This window comes from Cynocephalus volans, chromosome 5 (genome assembly GCF_027409185.1).
Source record: "Cynocephalus volans isolate mCynVol1 chromosome 5, mCynVol1.pri, whole genome shotgun sequence".
In the NCBI taxonomy this organism is placed as follows: Eukaryota; Metazoa; Chordata; class Mammalia; order Dermoptera; family Cynocephalidae; genus Cynocephalus; species Cynocephalus volans.
Genome location: NC_084464.1, coordinates 80,894,678 through 80,915,230, shown reverse-complemented (window position 1 = coordinate 80,915,230; position 20,553 = coordinate 80,894,678). Strand labels below are relative to the sequence as shown.

The 20,553-nt window shown below is 33.1% G+C and overlaps 1 protein-coding gene across 4 annotated transcripts in view; it reads right to left on the bottom strand.

Annotated features, from left to right (window-relative positions):
- The window catches only part of SENP6 (SUMO specific peptidase 6), a 106,878-nt gene that overhangs the window by 10,489 nt on the left and 75,836 nt on the right, over positions 1–20,553 (bottom strand). For all 4 annotated transcript variants that reach the window (XM_063097358.1, XM_063097355.1, XM_063097356.1 and 1 more), the window contains 4 exons: positions 12,131–12,250; positions 10,889–10,981; positions 6,311–6,738; positions 2,446–2,549 (listed from right to left, as the gene is read on the bottom strand). In XM_063097358.1, the coding sequence (XP_062953428.1) occupies positions 2,446–2,549; positions 6,311–6,738; positions 10,889–10,981; positions 12,131–12,250 (745 nt within the window). The remainder of the gene's footprint in view (positions 1–2,445; positions 2,550–6,310; positions 6,739–10,888; positions 10,982–12,130; positions 12,251–20,553) is intronic.

Here is a 20,553-nt window from a genome sequence, read left to right as displayed (position 1 = left end):
TTAGCATTTCCCTGATGCTGAGTGATGTTGAGCATTTTTTCATGTGTCTGTTGGCCATTTGTATATCTTCCTTCGAGAGATGCCTATTCAGCTCCTTTGCCCATTTTTTGATTGGGTTATTTGATTTTTTACTGTTGTTTGAGTTCCTTGTATATTATGGATATTAATCCTTTGTCAAATGCGTAGTTTGAAAATATTTGCTCCCACTCTGTAGGCTATCTTTTTGTCCTGTTGTTTCTTTTACTATGCAGAAGCTTTGTAGTATGATATAATCCCATTTGTTTATTTTTCCTTTGGTTGCCTATACTCTGGGGGTCATATTTACAAAATCTCTGCCCAGTCCTACTTCCTGAAGTATTTCCCCTTCATTTTCTTTCAGGAGCTTTATAGTTTCAGGTCTTATATTTAAGTCTTTAATCCATTTTGAGTTGATTTTGGTGTATGATGAGAGGTGCAGGTCTAGTTTCATTCTTCTACATATGGATGTCCAGTTTTCCCAGCACCATTTATCGAAGAGGCAGTCTTTTCCCAATATATGTTCTTGGTATCTTTGTCAAAGATCAAATAGGTTTATGGGTTGATATCTGGGTTCTCTATTCTGTTTGATTGGTCCAAGTGTCTGTTTTTATGCCAGTGCCATGCTGTTTGGGTAACGAAAGCTTTGTAGTATAGTTTGAAGTCAGGTAGTGTTATGCCTCCAGCTTCATTTTTTTTTTTGCTCAAGATTGCTCTGACTATTTGGGGTCTTTTGTTGTTCCATATGAGTGTCAGGATTGTTTTTCTATTCCTGTGAAGAATGTCATTGATATTTTAATGGGGATTGAATTGAATCTGTAGATCACTTTGGGAAGTATGAACATTTTCACAATGTTAATTCTTCCAATCCAGGAGCAAGGAATGTCCTTCCATCTTTTTGTGTCCTCTTTAATTTCTTTCAACAGTGATTTGTAGTTCTCATTGTAGAGATCTTTCACTTCCTTGGTTAAGTTGATTCCTAGGTATTTTATTTTGTGTGTGTGACTATTCTAAATGGGTTTGCTTCCTTGATTTCTTTTTCTGCTAGTCTGTTGTTGGAGTATAAAAATGCTACTGATTTAAGCATGTTGATTTTGCATCCTGCAACTTTACTAAAGTCATTTATCAACTGTAAGAGTTTTTTTGTAGAGATCTTGAGCTGTTCTATATATAGGATCATGTCATCTGCAAACAGGGACAATTTGATTTCATCTTTTCCAATCTGGATGTCCTTTATTTCTTTGTCTTGCCTGACTGCTCTGGCTAGTACTTCCCGTCCTATGTTGAATAGAAGTGGTGAGAATGGGCATCCTTGTCTTGTTCCCATTCTTGAGGGAAAAGCTTTCACCTCTTCTCCATTCAGGATGTGATTGGCAGAGGGTATGTCATATATGGCTTTTAGTACATTGAGATACTTTCCTTCTATACATAATTTGCTGAGAGTCTTTATCATGAATGGATGCTGAATTTCATCAAATGCTTTTTCTGCATCTTTTGAAATAATCATATGGTTTTTGTCCTTGATTTTGTTGATGTGGTGTATCACATTTATTGACCTGCATATGTTGAAACATCCATGCATCCCTGGGATGAACCCCACTTGATCATGGTGTATAATTTTTTTGATGTGGTGCTGTATTTTGTTTGCTAATATTTTGTTGAGGATTTCTGCATCTATGTTCATCAAGGATATTGGCCTGTGGTTTTCCTTTTTTGTTGAATCTCTGTCTGGCTTTGGTATCAGGTTGATACTGGCCTCATAAAATGAGCTGGGGAGAATGGCTTCTGTCCTTTTTAACTGAAGCTATAAAAGAAAACACTTTCAAAAATATACTTTATTTTTGGTGTTAGTAATGCTTAGGAAAAATGAGACTGTAAGGTAATATTGGAATTCACCTATGCTAATTTTAATTAAATATTATCTGCTCTTCCATGATACACATACATTAAATTGGACAGAATTAAAAAAAAAAAATCACTGAAACAGTGAAAAAACAAAAACAACCTCCCCACATACTATAATTTTGTTGTACTCATGCACCATGAAATTGAAAATTTAAACATTTGCCTCTGGGATGTCAAGTTCAACCAGAGGGTTAAGTATGGCCCATATATGCTTTGAAAGAAGAAGGGGTGGGGGTGGTGGTAATTGGGTTAAAGTGGGGAGAATTAATTTTATATTAAAACTTTCTGAGGTGGGTAATATTAGAATTCAGTTCACACTGTAGTGGCAAGAACAACAGCAGCAGCAGCACTCATACATTTATCCTGGTTACTTCTGACTTGAAAACTGAATTTATGTTTTGAGATGTGACCCAAATGCGGAAGCCATGATGAGTTACTGGTTGAGGCGATTACTTATAGGACTCTAAAAAAACCCCTTTCTAATTAGATAAAACATCGAACCTTTTGCCAAGCATTAGGTTTTACCTGGTTATCCTGATCTTCTGAGAAATCAATCAGTTCATCTTCAAGCATTTTACTGCCTTCAGTTGATTCATCACTATAGTTCAGTCTGATTTTGCTTAAGCCATCTGTATCAATAAGAAACATGTATCTTTAGTAAAAGAAGCTACGGCAGTCTGAAAATAATCTAAAAGACCAATAATAGACATAGCAAATTATAGAAAATAAAATGAAATATTAAAATTATGAAAATATGGAAAATGATACCATACAGGGAAAAAAAAAAAAAAACCATGATTAAAAGGAACTCAATTGGCTTACTTTTTGGACAAATAATAAAAGGAGAAATACAAAAATGAAAATAAGCATGTTATGATAATTATGGATGAGTTTTTTCCTTCATGTTTGGTTATATTCACAGACTTTTCAATAAAATAAAACCACATAAGCCAATTGTAGGTGCTGGTAGTACAAAAATAAATGACCCAAGGAGCAAGTTGTAACGAGTACTTCTAAAAGTCCATTATAAGAATCTAAATCCTTATAAATCAATTATTTTGCTGGAATAAGATAATTACATAAAATGTTTCAAAGAAATGTATGAATTGTATGAGAACAGTGAAAACTGAGTCAGGGATGTTAATACCGAATATCAATACTGTTTACTATCTAGCATTCCATTTTAAAATTTTAAAAAGTGCAACTTTTGGGTATTTTAGACAGGATAAAGTTTTGGTATAAGTTACTAAAAAAGGGTTAAGAATATTAACACAAACAAGATGAAATTTCTAAAAAGATATATATAAATCTTAGTGTTGTGGTCAGAAACATATTTGAAATAACTAATAAAGCACTTTCGTTTTCCTTTTGTTATCTTCAATTTATCTTTTTCAAAAATTTGTATACTTATGTTTGATTAAAGCAAAAACATCTCTATTTGAATAAAACTTGTCTAAATGCTCACATAATGCAGAATTAATCAATTCAATCAGGTCATTTCTAACAGCAAATCATTCCTATCTACAGAAACTGTGGTCAAATCTACCTTACACAAACTAAACTGTGTGTATTTCAAAAACAGGAGAAAAATAATTTAAATAATGCAGTCAATTCCCTCCATTGTTTCATTCAATAAACAAATGACTTGGAGTAAACTGAGAGGTGATAACTCAATCAGGTAGCTGTTTTCTCAGTGTCAGTTCCTGAGAGCTTCTTATACGTATATAGGGAGACCATCTGAAGATGCTGAGTATGACTCTAGAGTTTAAACATACACATTCTTCAAGCACCCTAGGCAAGTCAACTATTTCATATGGTGCCCAACTGAAAAAAATAGCAAATGAAAAGCAATGATACTACATATTATTTTCCTGCAGTTGACCTTAAAAACCTAATCTCTGGGATAAGACACAATTCCATTTTATTTACTACAGCACGTTATTTGACACTAGTAGTCAACACTTTTGCCTGTATGTGTTTGATATTTAAAATTATGTTAAAACTGTCTAAAATACATTACTAAATCCTGCCAACTATACTCTCAGACCAAACAGAACTCAATTACTAAGATATTAGTCAGATCACAAAAATTTCTATAAGCTCTTCTCATCCTAACTTTTAATATGCCCTCATTGTATATAGGACAGGCTGCTTAATCATGCTCTCTAAGGTAGTAAAGGTACATGTAGAGAGCACTCTTATTTAATACACTTTGGGTCAGTGATCCCCTTTGAAACATCTCATGAAAGCTATGGACCTTATTACTGAAAAATGCAGACCCACTCTAGAATACCATTTTTCAAACAGTGTGACACTGTCAGCATTGGATTAAAGCAAGCAATATCAGTGTATCACACACACAATAATGATTAATTAATATTTTATGAAATATTTATTCTGGAACCCTTGCCCTTAAGGAACATATAGTTGATATGGTTCCATGCATACTAAAAACAAATACACAAACTATAATAAAAAAATGAATTAATGGGATGAATAGATATTAAGAAGGTAAACTACATAAAACAGATTATGTTTTCCTTTGGTCTACTAGGATTTTGGAGGCTATTTACTCAAATTTAACTGGCTATTACTCAACCAGACTATTAATTTCTAGAAGAGGCCACTAGAAATCTCTGGAGTGTATGTACACGAGGTCCTAGGCTTTGCTCCATTGCTTTAAGTCATGCTACATTTTTTTATTTGAATACACATCAAAGTGTGTAAGATTATTGATCAAAGAGGCACTTAAAAAAATAGTTTTATTGAAATATAATTTACATAACTTATGAGTCATTCATTTAAAATGTACAATCCAATGGTTTTTAGTATATTCACATGTATGCTCAATCATCATCAAAATCAATTTTAAAAACTTTTCATTACCTCAAAAAGAAACACCATACCTTTCAGCTATCACTCTCCTCTCTCCACATTCTCTTGCCCCCTCCCCTACCCACAAAAGCCTTAAGCAGCCACTAATCTACTCTAGATTTTCCTGTTTTGGAATTTCATACAATTAATTTTTTCTACTCAAGTATTAAAGTACTAAAACTGAAAAAATTACAGGCAAGTACATGATTGGTTACCTACTTTGCCTACCTTCATTCTATTTCCTGCCTAAAGAAACAGATTGGAAAGGAAGTATTTATCTGCTTGGTTTTTTTTGGGTGGGGGGGCGACTAGCTAAAACAGGGATTGAACCCTGGACACCTTGGTGTTATCAGCACCATGCTCTAACCAACTAAGCTAACCAGCCAGCCTCCTATCTGCTTGGGTTTTGATTAACTTTTTTTGCTGTATCTGCTACATTTTCTTTTTCTGCTTCTTATACCTCTCAAAGGGCGCAAAGATCACCATGCTACAGCTAATGTCAGCTTTATCAACTTAATATGTCAAACAAATTAAAATACTATTACAAGAGCTCATCAACAGCTTTCTGACTCACTAAAATAGTACAAGCTGGCAGAAGTACCAAGAGCATGTTCAGCCGTTACAATTTTTGATAGGTACTTTCTGAATTCACATTTCTTCTATGTCCCATAACAAATTTTTTCATACAAAGAAAAGGTATTAGACCTATTCATAGTGTAGTTTGCAAGGCACCCCCTACCGCATGTTTTATGAAGTAGAATATTTTACTTGTGGGTCAAAGAGGATATTATATAATTGACAATATCAAATTTAAGAATTTAAACAGAGACTTTAAATTCCTATGACAGGTGCTAGAATTATGGAACTGACTTATGGAACTGACTCATAGAAAAAAATCAATTAGAGCTGAAGGAAAATAAAAAAGCAGAGGTTGGACCAGTGCCCCTCTTCCCATTAAAAACACTGAAGAAGAGTAACGAATGAAGAATGAAGTTTTAAATGGAATGTCAACAACTATTTTGGAGGAGAAAGTTTTAATTTCTGACTCAGGCCACTTGATTTCAATTTACCAATCTGTAAACTGAAAAGACTAAACTAAATTTGTTATAGATCTAAGACTATGCAACTACTGTTTATGCTGAATATAGTAAATTTCCTAAGAAATAAAAATAAATCCAGGTTCCTACAAATGGAAAATGTAAACCTTGTACTATAATTTCAAAACTGTATTCTCTAGGGGTAAGGAAAAGAGACTGACAGCAAAGGGGCACAAGAGGATTTCTTCAAGTGATGAAAAGGTTCTAAATTTTGGCTGTGATAGTGATTACATGACTGTATACATTTATCAAAGTTCATTGATCTATTCATACACTGAATATTCATAGGGATTCATAATATTCATACAGTGAATACTATTTTAAGTAAATTATAATTCAATAAACCCAACTTTAAAAACTGTTTAATCCTTTAAAAATCTAATTTATTCTGAATTATTTCAAAACATTTAGATACACACCTGGATGGTGCATAGAACTTGAACACTCATTCTGCAGGCCATTCTCACTTTTGGTTTTATCAACTTTCTGGCATGTAGATTCTCCTTTATTAGATTCTTCATTTTCACTTGCAGAATGATTTATTTTTTTCGCACTACATTTCACAGTGCATATGTTTCTCCGATAACTAGGGTCACTTTCTTCTTGTCCAGCACTTGAGTCAGTTACAGCTATGCAATGCTTTTTGTTTAGCATCTTCTTAATTACAGGCTTGGCAGAAGAGTTTTGTGAACAACTGTCCATTTCACTGGCTGAAGGAGAAGAAATACAACTGTCCTCTAGAGTCGAACATTTTTGTATGACTGCATTTTCATGGTAATGAGGATTAGGTTCATACTTTGGTTTTTCCAAACCAGGGAAACAAACAACAGCCAAAAACCAGTGTGCACTGTAAAAAAAACAAATGAAATTACTAAATATATTATTAGAAAAGTTTGTTTAGTTGGCAATAAATATCAATTGAAATGTCTTTTCTAAAGCTTTTATGAACACGTTTACTAAAAATGCTCAAGTTTTTCAATTCTACAATTAATCCACTTCTTTATATGATCACTGATTTCAATACAATTCTACAGAATACAAAATTGAATTATGTCTATTCAAAAATAACAACAATTTTTTAAAGGCTAGTCAAGCAAAGCAGTGGAACTGGAAAAGGAAGAGAACAAAGAAATCTGTAAATGGCTGTGATCAATTAGTTGTAAACATCACTGCACTTGGACTGCCAAAAATAATGTAATTTTTGTTAGAATTATGTAGCCTGCATTTACTTTTGCAAATAATCCTTTGGACATTTTCTTGTTTTTGATTCATTGCTATTTCAGGCAATTAGTCACTTGGCAATTTGTTGTTCCCATTTGCCTTCCCTTTGCCCTCATTATGTAAAACTACCTAGCCTCAAGATAAAATTGTCTTCAGAAGTCTGATTAGGTTGTAATTTTCAACATTTTCTCAGTATTGTGTATATATTTTTGTTTCTTTTTTTTACTTTTTCTGTGTCTGTGCTCTTATTATTAAGAAGGTAGGGAGGGCTTAATATTGAAAACATGTATATATAATCTCGTTTCACACTACACTAAAATACATTAAATATATTAAAAGGAAATACATCTAATCTAGTCATTATTACAAAATTTCAAGTACGAGTAAAGAGTTTCAGCTATCAAGTAAGAAGCTATATAGTCTCAGCTAATATTCACTAAACTAATACATTTTTTAAGGGTCTACTATTTTGCTAGGCACAGTTCTATGTGCTCGGATACAATGAATAGCCTATAGATGTCAGAAAGCTTATTTATTAGCCATATGTTGGGGTGTTCAATAAATATTTGCCAAGTGAAAAAAATAACATCTTGACATGGATAAAAATTATTATTCCACATTCTCATTTCTGCAAAATGTTATTATCCCAAGGTAGTACTAAGAAACAGCACTATCTATCTCTTCATTGGATAGCATCCAGTACAAAGGTCATAAATGCTGGCATCCATCCTCAGTACTATAAAGGCCAGATGGATGAATGCTTCTCTCCTGTTCTTAATTATTAATACTCAGTATCCTAGGGACTTAGGTCAGACTAGAGTAGTAGAAAGAGAACACCAACCTCCTCATTTCATCAACTCTAAGACACAGCTGACTGTAAGTCACATCTCAATTTTAGAAATATTAAAATGTGAAAAAAATATATTTTAAAAATTGATGAAATACAGGATAATGCAGAGATTCTCAACCTACAGCTGTAAGTCTATCACAGTTTTTAACATTTCTTAGCTATGGCAATATGCATAAGCTACAAATTTTCTGATGCCTCACCTAAAAACTAGGAAAAATTCTTTTTTTTTTGGGTCTTCCTGAAAGGAGAACGCTAAATCAGATGGTCATTTCCAATGTCTAAGAGCCAGGGTTTTGCTTTTATGATTCCTCATAATAGCAGATACATTAACTTTAAATCACTAGTAGGAGAAGAGGCTAAAACAGGCAATTTCACTTTTTTTTTGGAGGCTGGCCGTTATGGGGATCTGAACCCATGACCTCAGTGTTATAAGGCTGTGCTCTAACCAACTGAGCAAACCAGCCAGTACCCTCTCACTTATCTTGAGACAGATTAGATTCAAGTATCTAATTTGTGCTCCTTGGCAATTACTGTTACAATTTTTAACAAATAGCTTATAAACTTAAGTTTAAAGAAAATTACCACCACCAGAAATATTAAAAATAAAATAATGACAAATATATGGCAGCCTATCTAATCAGTGAACGTAAATTTTTGTGGCTTTTCCTTTTCAAAAAAACAAAAACAAAAACAAAACCAGCTTTCTTGATTTGGAAGCTATTTTTTCATGTAAAAAATTCCCTCTCACAGAATCCTTTACTGGCCCTACATTTTTGTTCTTTTTATGTCTCACCAAGAAAACTGGATGCATTGGTAATAGCTTCCATCCACAGATATATAGTGACCAAGAGGGAGGAGGTACCTCTATCCCTAATTGTGTGTACCTCAAAATATATTTCTATTTTAAAATTTTATAATTCATTTCTGACAAATGGTTTTCTTCCTTTTCAGCCCATAGGCAGCTCCCATGTTACTGTATATTTGATAAATTAGTGTCAAGAAACCTTATTTTTAGGAGGAAAAAAGACTAAAATTAATAAGTTTTAAACTTAACTTTAAATTTTATTATGATGTTGCTCTTAATTTTTCTTATCTTTTTACTCTTTTGTGCATCTACTGTCTTGTTCCATCTTTCACTCCTACTATTATTTATTCATATCTTTTCTCTTTTTTTAGTCTTGATGAATTTTGCCAGGGCTTGATTAATTTGACTCATTTTCAAAAGAAATCTTTGTGGATCTTTCTAAAGTATCTTTTGTTTTGTATTTCATTAACATTCACTCTTCTTTATTATTTCACTACTGACAATTTCATTTTATTTTGTTTTTATTTTGCTGACTTTTATATCAACACTTAGCTCTTTTTTTTGCTTTGCTTTTCTTACTTAAAAATTTAATGCTATAAAGTTGCTTTTAAGTAGACAACTTTAGCTGTATACAACACATTTGGATCAAGTATTTCTGTTATCACTAAATATTAGCATTTAAAATTTCCATTATAATTTAATTTTTCACATATGAGACTTGTAGGTACTTTTGCTAAATTTCCTAATTGCATGTTTTGCTGTTTTTTTTTTTTCAGTTATTTTGTTATTGATTTATGAGTTAACTATTGTAGTCAGAGACTACACTATGATATACATTATTTGAATATCATTAAAATCTTCAAAAAATTTTTATTATGATACTATAATTTAAAATATATATAGCTTTGAAGAAGTTGTGTTTTATAGCTATAACTATTGTTTTGACCTAGCCTGCCTATCTTTGATTAGGTTAGAGAGCACAGGACTCATGATTAAAAAATGATTTTAAACTAACAGAGTTTGGCTGTACTGTTAAGTGAATTTCCTATTTGTAGTGAGAAAGAAAAAGAGCACATTCAGAAGCTAGCCTGGCATAGCTAGGCATATTAGACATAAAAAAAATCCTCCTAGAATACCAACACTGGACAAGGTTACTCTGCGAGCATGATAAAATGTAAAAAATGTAAAGCCATTTCATAATTTGTCTTAGCAGAGAAAAAAAATGCAACAGAGAAAAAAAAAAAAGAAAAAAGAAAAATAGGTCTAACACCCAAAATACTAAACATTGCTACATGAGTGAATGATACTTCTTTATCTAAGCAAACCACCACTACACCTTACATCCTCCCCTAAATCACCAAACCAAAGCCCAAATTCTGTTTTAGGGTCTTTCAAACATCCTTTTACTGAAAGGCCCCAGCGTTGCCAATGGTGTATATTCCCCCTTGATGCAAGTAATAAGCCAAGTTGTCCAACTATAGTAATAAACCAATGACTGTATTCCTGGTGGTCTCTGGCTGGAGGGAATAGGAAAACAACAAAGAAATTTTAGAAACTCTCAAGTCTTAATTGTATAAAAATACTATCCCACATATCAATGCCTCTGTACTCACTGGGGAAGAACAATACATAATATTTAAGCACCTCCATTTACTTAGAAAATTGCTTCAAGTAAGTTAGGATGGTTTTCAATTTCAGCAAATGGAATAAATCCAACCATCTTTTCTCCTTTTTGATAAAGAGCAAAAGTGTGTTTTAAACTAAAGACTCAAATTCTTCTATGTGACCTAGTCATCTTTCTGTACAAAGTAACCTTTTCTATGGAATATTTAATAGACCACAAGCATCAGTGGTTTTTGTTTTTTTAAAACAGCTTTATTCCACAATGACCAATCAAATGAAATTGGAAAGGTATCTTACTTAGTGTTTGTAAAATTCACTGTCTTACATGATTCACTGGGACACTGCATGAATTTTCATAAACCAGGCAGTACAAAATATAAATATATACAACAAATTTCAGAAAGAAGTTTTAAAATGGATAAATTCTTCACTTCATGATCACTTAAAAAAAACAAACAAACCTGCCATCACATTTACATAAAGTAAATTCTTACTCACGCTTCATTAAGGGGTACAAAAATAAAATCCTTCTCAAAAATATCTACATGCCGGGTCCATGTTTTTACTCTCCCATGTCGCTTTTGCTGTATTCTGTAAGAAAGAGATAAACTATAAGTTTCTGAAATGTCTCTAGTGCTTCAGTTTATATGCAGTGATTTATAAATTATGAAGATTCAGATGTAACAGCTCAAACAAATGTGTAAGATAAGATGGTTTAACAAGATGAGAAGAGAAAACAGAGCATCTTAGATGGAACTAGGAAGGAACAGCCTATAATTGAATTTGGAGGACAAAGAAATTAATTCCTGCTATGACATCCTAGGTGTTCCAGTGCTTGTCTTGTCTGGACTTCTCTATTATTTTTATTACTGCAGAACTATATTGAGAGGTGTATCAAGAGCATGACTTATGGCAACTGGGGAGAAGAGAGCAAAAAAAGTGAACATAATTCAATGGTACATGAGGCAGGACAGATTATATGCGATGGTCAAAATCAATGACTTATCATCAACTCAAAGATACAAAATTAGGAACTGCTGAAATAGTAAAAAATATTATTTATAATATGCACAGCAGCCATTAATTCAAGACATTTAACAGTAGTTATGAAAAAAATGTAGCAACTCTTACGTGTATCTTTTGACCAATTACCAGCAAGTATCAGAGGTGGATGACATGACTATACGGAAAGGAATTATAAACAAAACAACTCAGGCCTAATATGTAGAATAGTATTTCTTTAACTTGTCTGAGCTTATTAAAAGTACAGATTCACAGGTTTCTCTCATATATTATGAATGAAATATCTAGGGTAAAACAGAGTATTAAGAATTTTTTAAAAAAACCAACAGCCATATTTGAGAAACACTGTTCTAGGTATTAGACTCAGAACATTTATAAATTCCAGGTATTCTGGAGATATGGGAATATTATGAATTATATTAATTTTGCAAACTGATAACAGAATTAAATGATGTTACCCTAATGCAAGGAAATGATTATTTTAAACAAAATTATACCCCCCAACTAGTGTGAGGTTAGTTTAATGCAGTTGAACACAAACATGTGAAGAATGAAAATGAGTTTGACTGATTTGGCATGTCCCCTTCCTGGCCACAGAACTTAAAAAATAAGCACGTGAATGCAGAGATTGTGTTTTCCTTCAAACAAGTGATTTTTTACTAGGTTAAACTTGAGTGACTTACTATATCTATTACACATTCGCAGAGTTTGACTTACGACAGATTAGTTGTTTCATGATTTCTCCTCTCTCTCTGATTAAGGCGTTTGTAGAAAAAAGAACTGAATATATGAATTCGGTCAGCTTCTCCTTTCTTCAATTTTTCAAGCACCAAATATCTATTTCATACAAAAATAATTCCAAATAATGAATGTAACAGTTCACTTTATACTAATAAAACAGATAGTTAAGCAATGACCAAATATCTATTCAGCCACCATCAATTTCTATTACTCAGAACTGAAAGAAGTTACTAGCAAAGTTTATTTCATATTCTAGACAATGATTATCTTCTGGTAATAAAAAGTGATATTTGAGAGTAAAATTATGACTTGAAAAATACAATGCTTTAATACAAGGGCACTTTCTAATCAAGAGTAAAGTCAGCATATGTCCACACAAAAATCTGTACATGAACATTCACAGCATCATTATTCATAAAAGCCAAACAGCATAAATGACAGAAATGCTCATCAGCTGGTGAATGGAAAAATACAATGTGGCATATCCATGTAATGGAATATTATTCAGCAATAAAAATAAATGTGCTGATACATATGATAACATAGAAAACCCTTGAAAACATTATGTTAAATGAAAGAAACTAGTCAGAGAAGACCACATATTGTATGATTCCATTTATATAAAATGTCCAGAATATGCAAACCCATAGAGACAGAGAGGAGACTGGTGATTGCTTAGGGCTGGGGTCGGGGTTGGAGGGAAATGGGGAATGACTGCTGGTGGGTACTGGATTCCTTTTTGGGGTAATAAAAATGTTCTACTGTGGTGATTGTTACACAACTTCTGAATATACTAAAAACCACTGAAATGTACACTTTAAATGGGTAAACTGGATGAAATATGTATATACCTCAATAAAGCCATTATCTTTATGTATTATTTCTTTTTAAGCAGTTTAATTAATAAACCACGAAGACCCAGCCATACATTACTTTTTTATGAAAACAGAAAAGAAAGAACTAGTACAGTAGTGTGATTCTAACAATAACTCTTTAAAGTGATCTTACATCAGTTGAATTTTCCCTCGCCTGTGAACCAACCCAGTGAGTGATCCCTCCCCTGGTAATGCTGTGCCACCACCACCACAAACCTCCAAGCATAGATTGCTGAGTCACTCACAGACATAGCAAAGTGAGTTACTGCTGAAGAAACTACACAGAATCTACACTACTGCATCCATCCTGAACAATGCCATTGTTCTCTATATTTGCAGGTAAAAATCTTTCCCCATGAAAAACCACTGTACAAAACTCAAAGTGGTGATGGTTCCACCAGATGAACAAATATCAACACAAGGAAACAAGAAAGAAAAAAAGTGAGGTAAGGTGATAGCAGAAAAACAAAATAATGCTCCAGGAACTGATCCCAAAGAATCAGAAATTGCCAATTTGCTGAAAAAAGAATTCAAATTAATGATCTCAAAGATACTCACTGAAACACAAAAGACTACAAATGGCTCAAAGAAATCAGAAAAACAATTCACAATCTGAATGAGAAATTCACCAGAGGTAAATATCATTCAAAAAAATCAAACAGAAACCTTGGAATTTAAGAATTCATTGAATGAAATAAAAAAATACATGAGAGTCTAAACAACAGAATAGATCAAGCAGAAGAAAGAATTTCTGCTCTTGAAGAAGGCAGTTTTGAAATAACACAGGGAGACCAAAAGAAAAAGAAAAAAGAATGAACAAAGCTTAGAAGATCTATGGGATTCTATTAAGTGAACAAATATTAAAATTACAGGCAATCCAGAAGAAAAAAACAAAAAACATATTGAAAACCTATTTAATGAAATAAGAGCTGAAAACTTCCTTCATCTTGGGATAGATATGCACATCCAAATCCAGGAAGCTCGAAGGTCCTCAAATAGATTCAACCCAAATAGGTCATGTCCAAGACACACCACAGTCAAACTATCCAAGGTTAAACAGAAAGAGAGAATTCTAAAAACAGCAAAAGAAAAACATCAAGTCACATGTAAGGGAATCTCCATTAGACTAACAGCAGATTTCTCAGAAGAAACCTTATAAGCCAGGAGAGAATAGGATGACATATTCAAAGTACTGGAAGAAAAAAACCTGCCAGCCAAGAATACTATCCCCAGCAAAGCTAGCCTTCAGCAGCCAAGGATAAATAAAGTCTCGGACAAGCAAAAATTAAGGGAATTCATTACCACCAGACCAGCCTTACAAGAAATGCTTAGGGGAATCCCACATCGAGAAAAGAAAGAACAATAACAAGCATCATGAAAATACTAGAAAATATAAAACTTACTGGTAGAGTAGATACACAAATTAGAAAGAGAAAGGAACCAAACCTTATCAGTACAGAAGAGTACCAAACCACAAGGATAAACAATGAGAGGAAGAAAGGAACAAAGGATACACAAAACAATCTGAAAACAGCTAATAGAATGACAGGAGTAAGATCTCACATATCAATAATAACCAAAAATATAAGTGGATTAAATGACAATTAAGACACAGACTGTCTGAACGGATTTTAAAAAGTGACCCATTTATGTGTTGCCTACAAGAAACACACCTTACCTAAAAAGATGCATATACACTAAAAGTGAAAGGATGGAAAAAAATATTCCAAGCAAATGGAAAACAAAAGCAAGAAGGAGTAGCAATACTTATATCAGATAAAATAGACTTTAAATCAAAATCTATACTAAGAGACAAAGGGCAGTATATAATGATAAAGGGATCAATACAGCAAGAGGGTATAACAATTATAAATACATATGAACCCAATGCCAGAGCATTCAACAGATCATTGGGACAGAAAATCAACAAGGAAACAAAAGACTTAAATTAACCACAGAACAGATGGATCTAACAGACATATACAGAGCATTTCATCCAACAGCTGCAGAATACACATTCTTTGCATTAATACATGGAATATTGCCAGGATTCATCATATGTTAGGCGATAAAATAAGTCTCAACAAGTTAAAAAAACAACAAAAAACCCCGAAACATATCAAGTATTTCTTCTGACCATGATGGAATAAAACTAGAAATCAATAACAAAGGGAACTTCTGAAACTACACAAATACGTGGAAATTAAACAACATGCTCTTGAATGACCAATGGGTCAAAGAAAAGATTAAAAAGGAAATAAAATAAAATTCTTGAAACTAATGAAGACACAACATACCAAAACCGATGTGATACAGCAAAGGCAGTAATAAGAGGTAAGTTTACAGCACTAAATGCCTACATCAAAAGAATAGAAAAATTTCAAGTAAATAGCTTAACAATTTTCCTCAAGGAACTAGAAAAGCAAGAACTAAACCCAAAATAAGTAGAAGAAAAGAAATAATAAAAATCAGAGCAGAAATAAATGAAATTGAGACTAAAAATATAATACAAAGGATTACTCAAGTGAAAAGTTGGTTCTTTGAAAAGATAAACAAACCATTTAGCCAGAATAACTAAGAAAAAAAAAAGAGAAATGAGCCACATAAATAAAATCAGAAATGCAAAGGAGACATTACAACTGATACCACCGAAATACAGGATCTTCGGAGACCACTATGAACTATATGCCAATAAATATGAAAACCTAGTGGAAATGGACAAATTCCTGGACACATATGACCTACCAAGACTGAACCAAGAAAAACCTAAACAGATCGATAACAATTAACAATATTGAATCAGAAATAAAAAGTCTCCCAACAAAGAAAAGCCCAGGACCAGATGATTTTACTGCTGAATTCTACAAAACACAAAAGAAGAACTAATACCAATACTTCTTTAACTATTTCAAAAAATGGAAGTGGATGGAATTCTTCCAAACTCATACTAAGAGGCCAGCATTACCCTGATACCAAAAACAGGAAAGGACACAACAAAAAAAAGAAAGCTACATGCCGATATCTCTAATGAACATAGATGCAGAAATCTTCAGTACAATACTAGCAAACAAAATCCAACAGCACATCAAAAAGATTATACACCATGATCAAGTGGCATTTATCCCAGGGGTACAAGGATGGTTCAATACACACAAATCAATAAACGTAATACATAACATCAACAGAATGAAAGAAAAAAACCATACTGATCATCTCGATAGATGCAGAAAAAACATTTAATAAAATTCAACATCCCTTCATGATACTCTCAACAAATTAGGTATACAAAGTATCTTAATACAGTAAAGGCTATATATGACAAGCCAAAAGCTAACATCATACCGTGCTAACATCATACTGAACGGCAAAAAGCCAAAAGCTTCCCCATAAGAACTGCAACAAGACAAGGCTGCCTACTCTCACCAATTTTATTCAACATAGTCCTGGAAGTCCCAGCCAGAGCAATTAGGCAATAGAAAGAAATAAAGGGCATCCAAATTGCAAAAGAGGAAGTCACGTTGTCTCTGTTTGTAGATAATATGATTTTATATAGAGAGAGACCTAAAGACTCTATCAAAAAACTCCTAGACCTGATAAATTCAGTAAAGTTGCAGGATACAAAATCAACATACATAAATCAGCAGCATTTCTATACACCAACAATGAACTTGTAGATAAAGAAATCAAGAAATCTATTCCATTTACAATAGCAACAACAACAACAACATCTAGGAATAAATTTAACCAAGGAGGTGAAAAATCTCTGCAATGAAAAGTATAAAGAAATTAAAGGAGAGACAAAAAAATGGAAAGACATTCCATGCTTCTGGATTGAAAGAATCAATATCGTCAAAATGACCATACTACCCAAAGCTATCTACAGATTCAATACAATCTCCATCAAACTACCAATGACATATTTCACATATACAAAAAAACACAATTCAAAATTCATGCTGAACAACAAGATACCATGAATAACCAACGCAATCCTGAGCAAAAAGACCAAAGCAAGGAGTGGTATCACTCTCTCTGACTTCAAAATACACTACAAAGCTATAGTAATCAAAACAGCATGGTACTGGCACAAAAACAGAAACAAAGACCAATGGAACAGAATGGAGAATACAAAAATAAATTCACATACCTACAGCCAACTCATTTTTGACAAAGCAGCCAAGAACACACCGGGAAAAGGACAGCCTCTTAATAAATGGTGCTGGGAAGATTGGAGATCCATATGCAGAAGAATGAAACTAGGCCCCATTTCTCACCATATACAAAAACAACTCAAAAGAGATTAAAGACTTAAATGGAAGACCCAAAACTATAAAACTTCTAAATGGAAACATAGGGGAAACACTTCCGGACATAGATCTGGGCAAAGATTTTATGAATAATACTTCAGAAGCACAGGGAACAAAAGCAAAAATTAACAAATGGGATTACGTCAAACTAAAAAGTTTCTGCACAGCAAAGGAAACAATCAACAGGGCAAAAAGACAATCTGCAGAATGGAAAGAAATATTTGCAAACTATGCACCTGACCAGTGATTAATATCCAGAATATACAGAGAACTCAAATAACTCAAAAGTGGAAAAAAAAAAAAAATCTGATTTAAAAATGGGAAAAAGGACTGAATAGATATCTTTCAAAAGAAGACATAAAAATGGCCAATAGGTATATGAAAAATGCTCAACAACACTAATTGTCAGAGAAATGCAAATCAAAACCACAATGAGATATCACCTCATCCCACTTAGAACAGCTATTATCAAAAAGACACAAAATCACAAATGCTGATGAGGATGTGAAGAAAGGGGAACTCATATACTGTTGGTGGAAATGTAAATTGGTACAGCCATTATGGAAAACAGTATGGAGGTTCCTCAAACAACTACAAATAGAACTATCATATGATCCAGTAATCCCACAACTGGGTTTATATCCAAAGGAATGGAAATCAACAAGTCAAGGGATAGCAGGACTCACATGTTTACTGCGATTCTATTCAAGACAGCCAAGAGTTGGAACCAACCTAAATGTCCTTCAGTGAATGATTAGATAAAGAAAATGTGGTATATATATATATATATATATATATACAATGGAATACTACTCAACCATAAAAAAAGAATGAAATTCTGTCACTAGCAGCAGTACAGATGAGCTTGGAGAAAATTATGTTAAGTAAAATAAGTCAGGAACAGAGAGAGAAATAACATATGTGGAAGCCAAGAAAGTTGATCTCACAGAAGTAGAGAGTAGATCAACAGTTACTGGAGACTGCTGGGGGGAGAGGGAAGGGGAAGGGGGGATGGGGAGAAGGTAGTCAGTAGAAAGAAAATAGTAGAGAGAGAGAAGAATGAGATTTAGTGTTCTATAGTTAACATGTGAAGACTACAGTTTACAACAAAGTACTGTGTATCTTTGAATAGCTAGTTGAGATGATGCTGAATGTTCCTAACAGAAAGAAGTCTCAAATGTTTAAGGTGGTGGATATATTAAGTATCCTGATATGATCATTGCACACAGTGTGAATGTACCCAAATGTCATACTGTACTCCATAAATATATACTATTATTATGGGTCCCTTATGAAAAATAGAGAGAAAAAAAGAAATAGTAGAATAGTGGTTAACATAAGCAGGGAAGGGCAGTGGGGGTAGGGCTGGAGAAATATTGGTAGACCACTACAGTGTTACAAAGTTACAGTTAGATACTAAGAATAAGTTCTTGTGCTCTAGTGTGACAATAACTAATAATATTGCATTGTATATTTCAACAGAGCCAGAAAAGAGTTATAACAAAGAAATAATAAATGTTTGGGGGATAGGTATGCTAATTATTCTGATTAGAATATTATACAACATATATGAAACAACAAATTGTTCCCCATAAACAAGTACAATGAAAAAAAATTTAAATATAAAGACTCAAGCAGGTTAAAAGTAAAGGGGTGATGAAACACTTTATCATGCAAATGCAAATCAAAGGAAAGCTGGAGTAGCTATATTCATTTTGAACAAAGTAGACTTAAAGACAAGGAAGATTATCAAGAATAAAGGGGGCATTTACATAACGACAGAGGGGTCAACTATACAAGAAGACATAAATGTACATGTGCCTGACAATAGCTTCAAAATACATGCGGCCAAAGCCGATAAAGATTTGAAGGGAGAAATAGACAAATTCATAATTATAGTTGGAGATTTCAACAGCCATTTCTCAATAATTAGTAGAATGAGTAGGTAGATCAATAAGAATAAAGATGACACGAACAGCATTATCAATCAACTTGGCCTAATTGACACCTATTGAAGAACAGCAATGTTGTTCTTCAGGCTTTTCAAAGTAGCTTGGTTTGTTAACATAGCATATATTAGAACTGAGGGATAAACTTTTTAAGAACTAAGGTAAAAACATACAAAATTTACCATTTTAACTAGTTCTGAGTGTATAGTTCAGTAGTGTAAAGTATATTTACACTATTACGAAATACATCTCCAGAAAGTTTTCATCTTTCAAAACTGAAACTCTACATCCATTGAACAACTCTCCCTTACTCCTCCTCCCTCCAGCTCCTGGCAATCACCAATTCTACTTTCTGTTTCTATTAATTTACTACTTCAGATACTTCATATAAGTGGAATCATACAGTATTGTCTTCTTGTGACTGACTTATTTCACTTAGGACAATGACTTCAAGGTTCATCCATGTTGTAGTATGTGACAAGATTTCCTTCCCTTCTGAAGGATAAATACTACCTATTGTATTTATATACCACATTTTGTTCATCCATTCATCCATCAATGACACTTGAGTTGCTTCCACATTTTGGCTATTGTCAATAATGCTGCTAAGAACATAGATGTAGGAATATCTTTTTGAGTTCCTGCTTTTAATTCTTATGGATTTTTACCCAGAAGTGGGATTACTAGATCATGTAGTAGTTCTATTTTTAATTTTTTGAGGAGAGCCTCCACATTGTTTTCCATAGTGGCTGCTCTGTTTTACAATCCTACCAACAGTGCACAAGGGTTCCAATATCTTCATATCCTCAACTATACCTGTTATTTTCTGTTGTTTTTTTGTTTTTAATATAGTAGCCATCCCAATGGGTATGAGGTAATATTGCATTATGATTTTGATTTGCATTTCTCTGATAATTACTCATGTTGAGCATCTTTTCATAAGGTTTTATCCATTTGTATGAAATAACAGCTTTTGACTTAGCTATGAAGAAATTTGAATTTATCCCTGAATGTGCGTTAGGTCTCAAAGTAGTCTTGCAAAGTAAGGCATTTAAAATCTAGGCTAGTTTCCCTTGTCAGAGAGTGTATGACACATTTTATCTCACTGAAACATACTCCATTACCATTTAATCTTCAACAACAACAAAACAGTGCCCTTGAAAAGTTAATCTAAATAGGAATATATTATCTTGATGTTGAGTAGATCCTGTTGGTTGATAGTACCGCTGAATTCTTCTATATCCTTGTTGATTTTCTTTCCAGTTCCG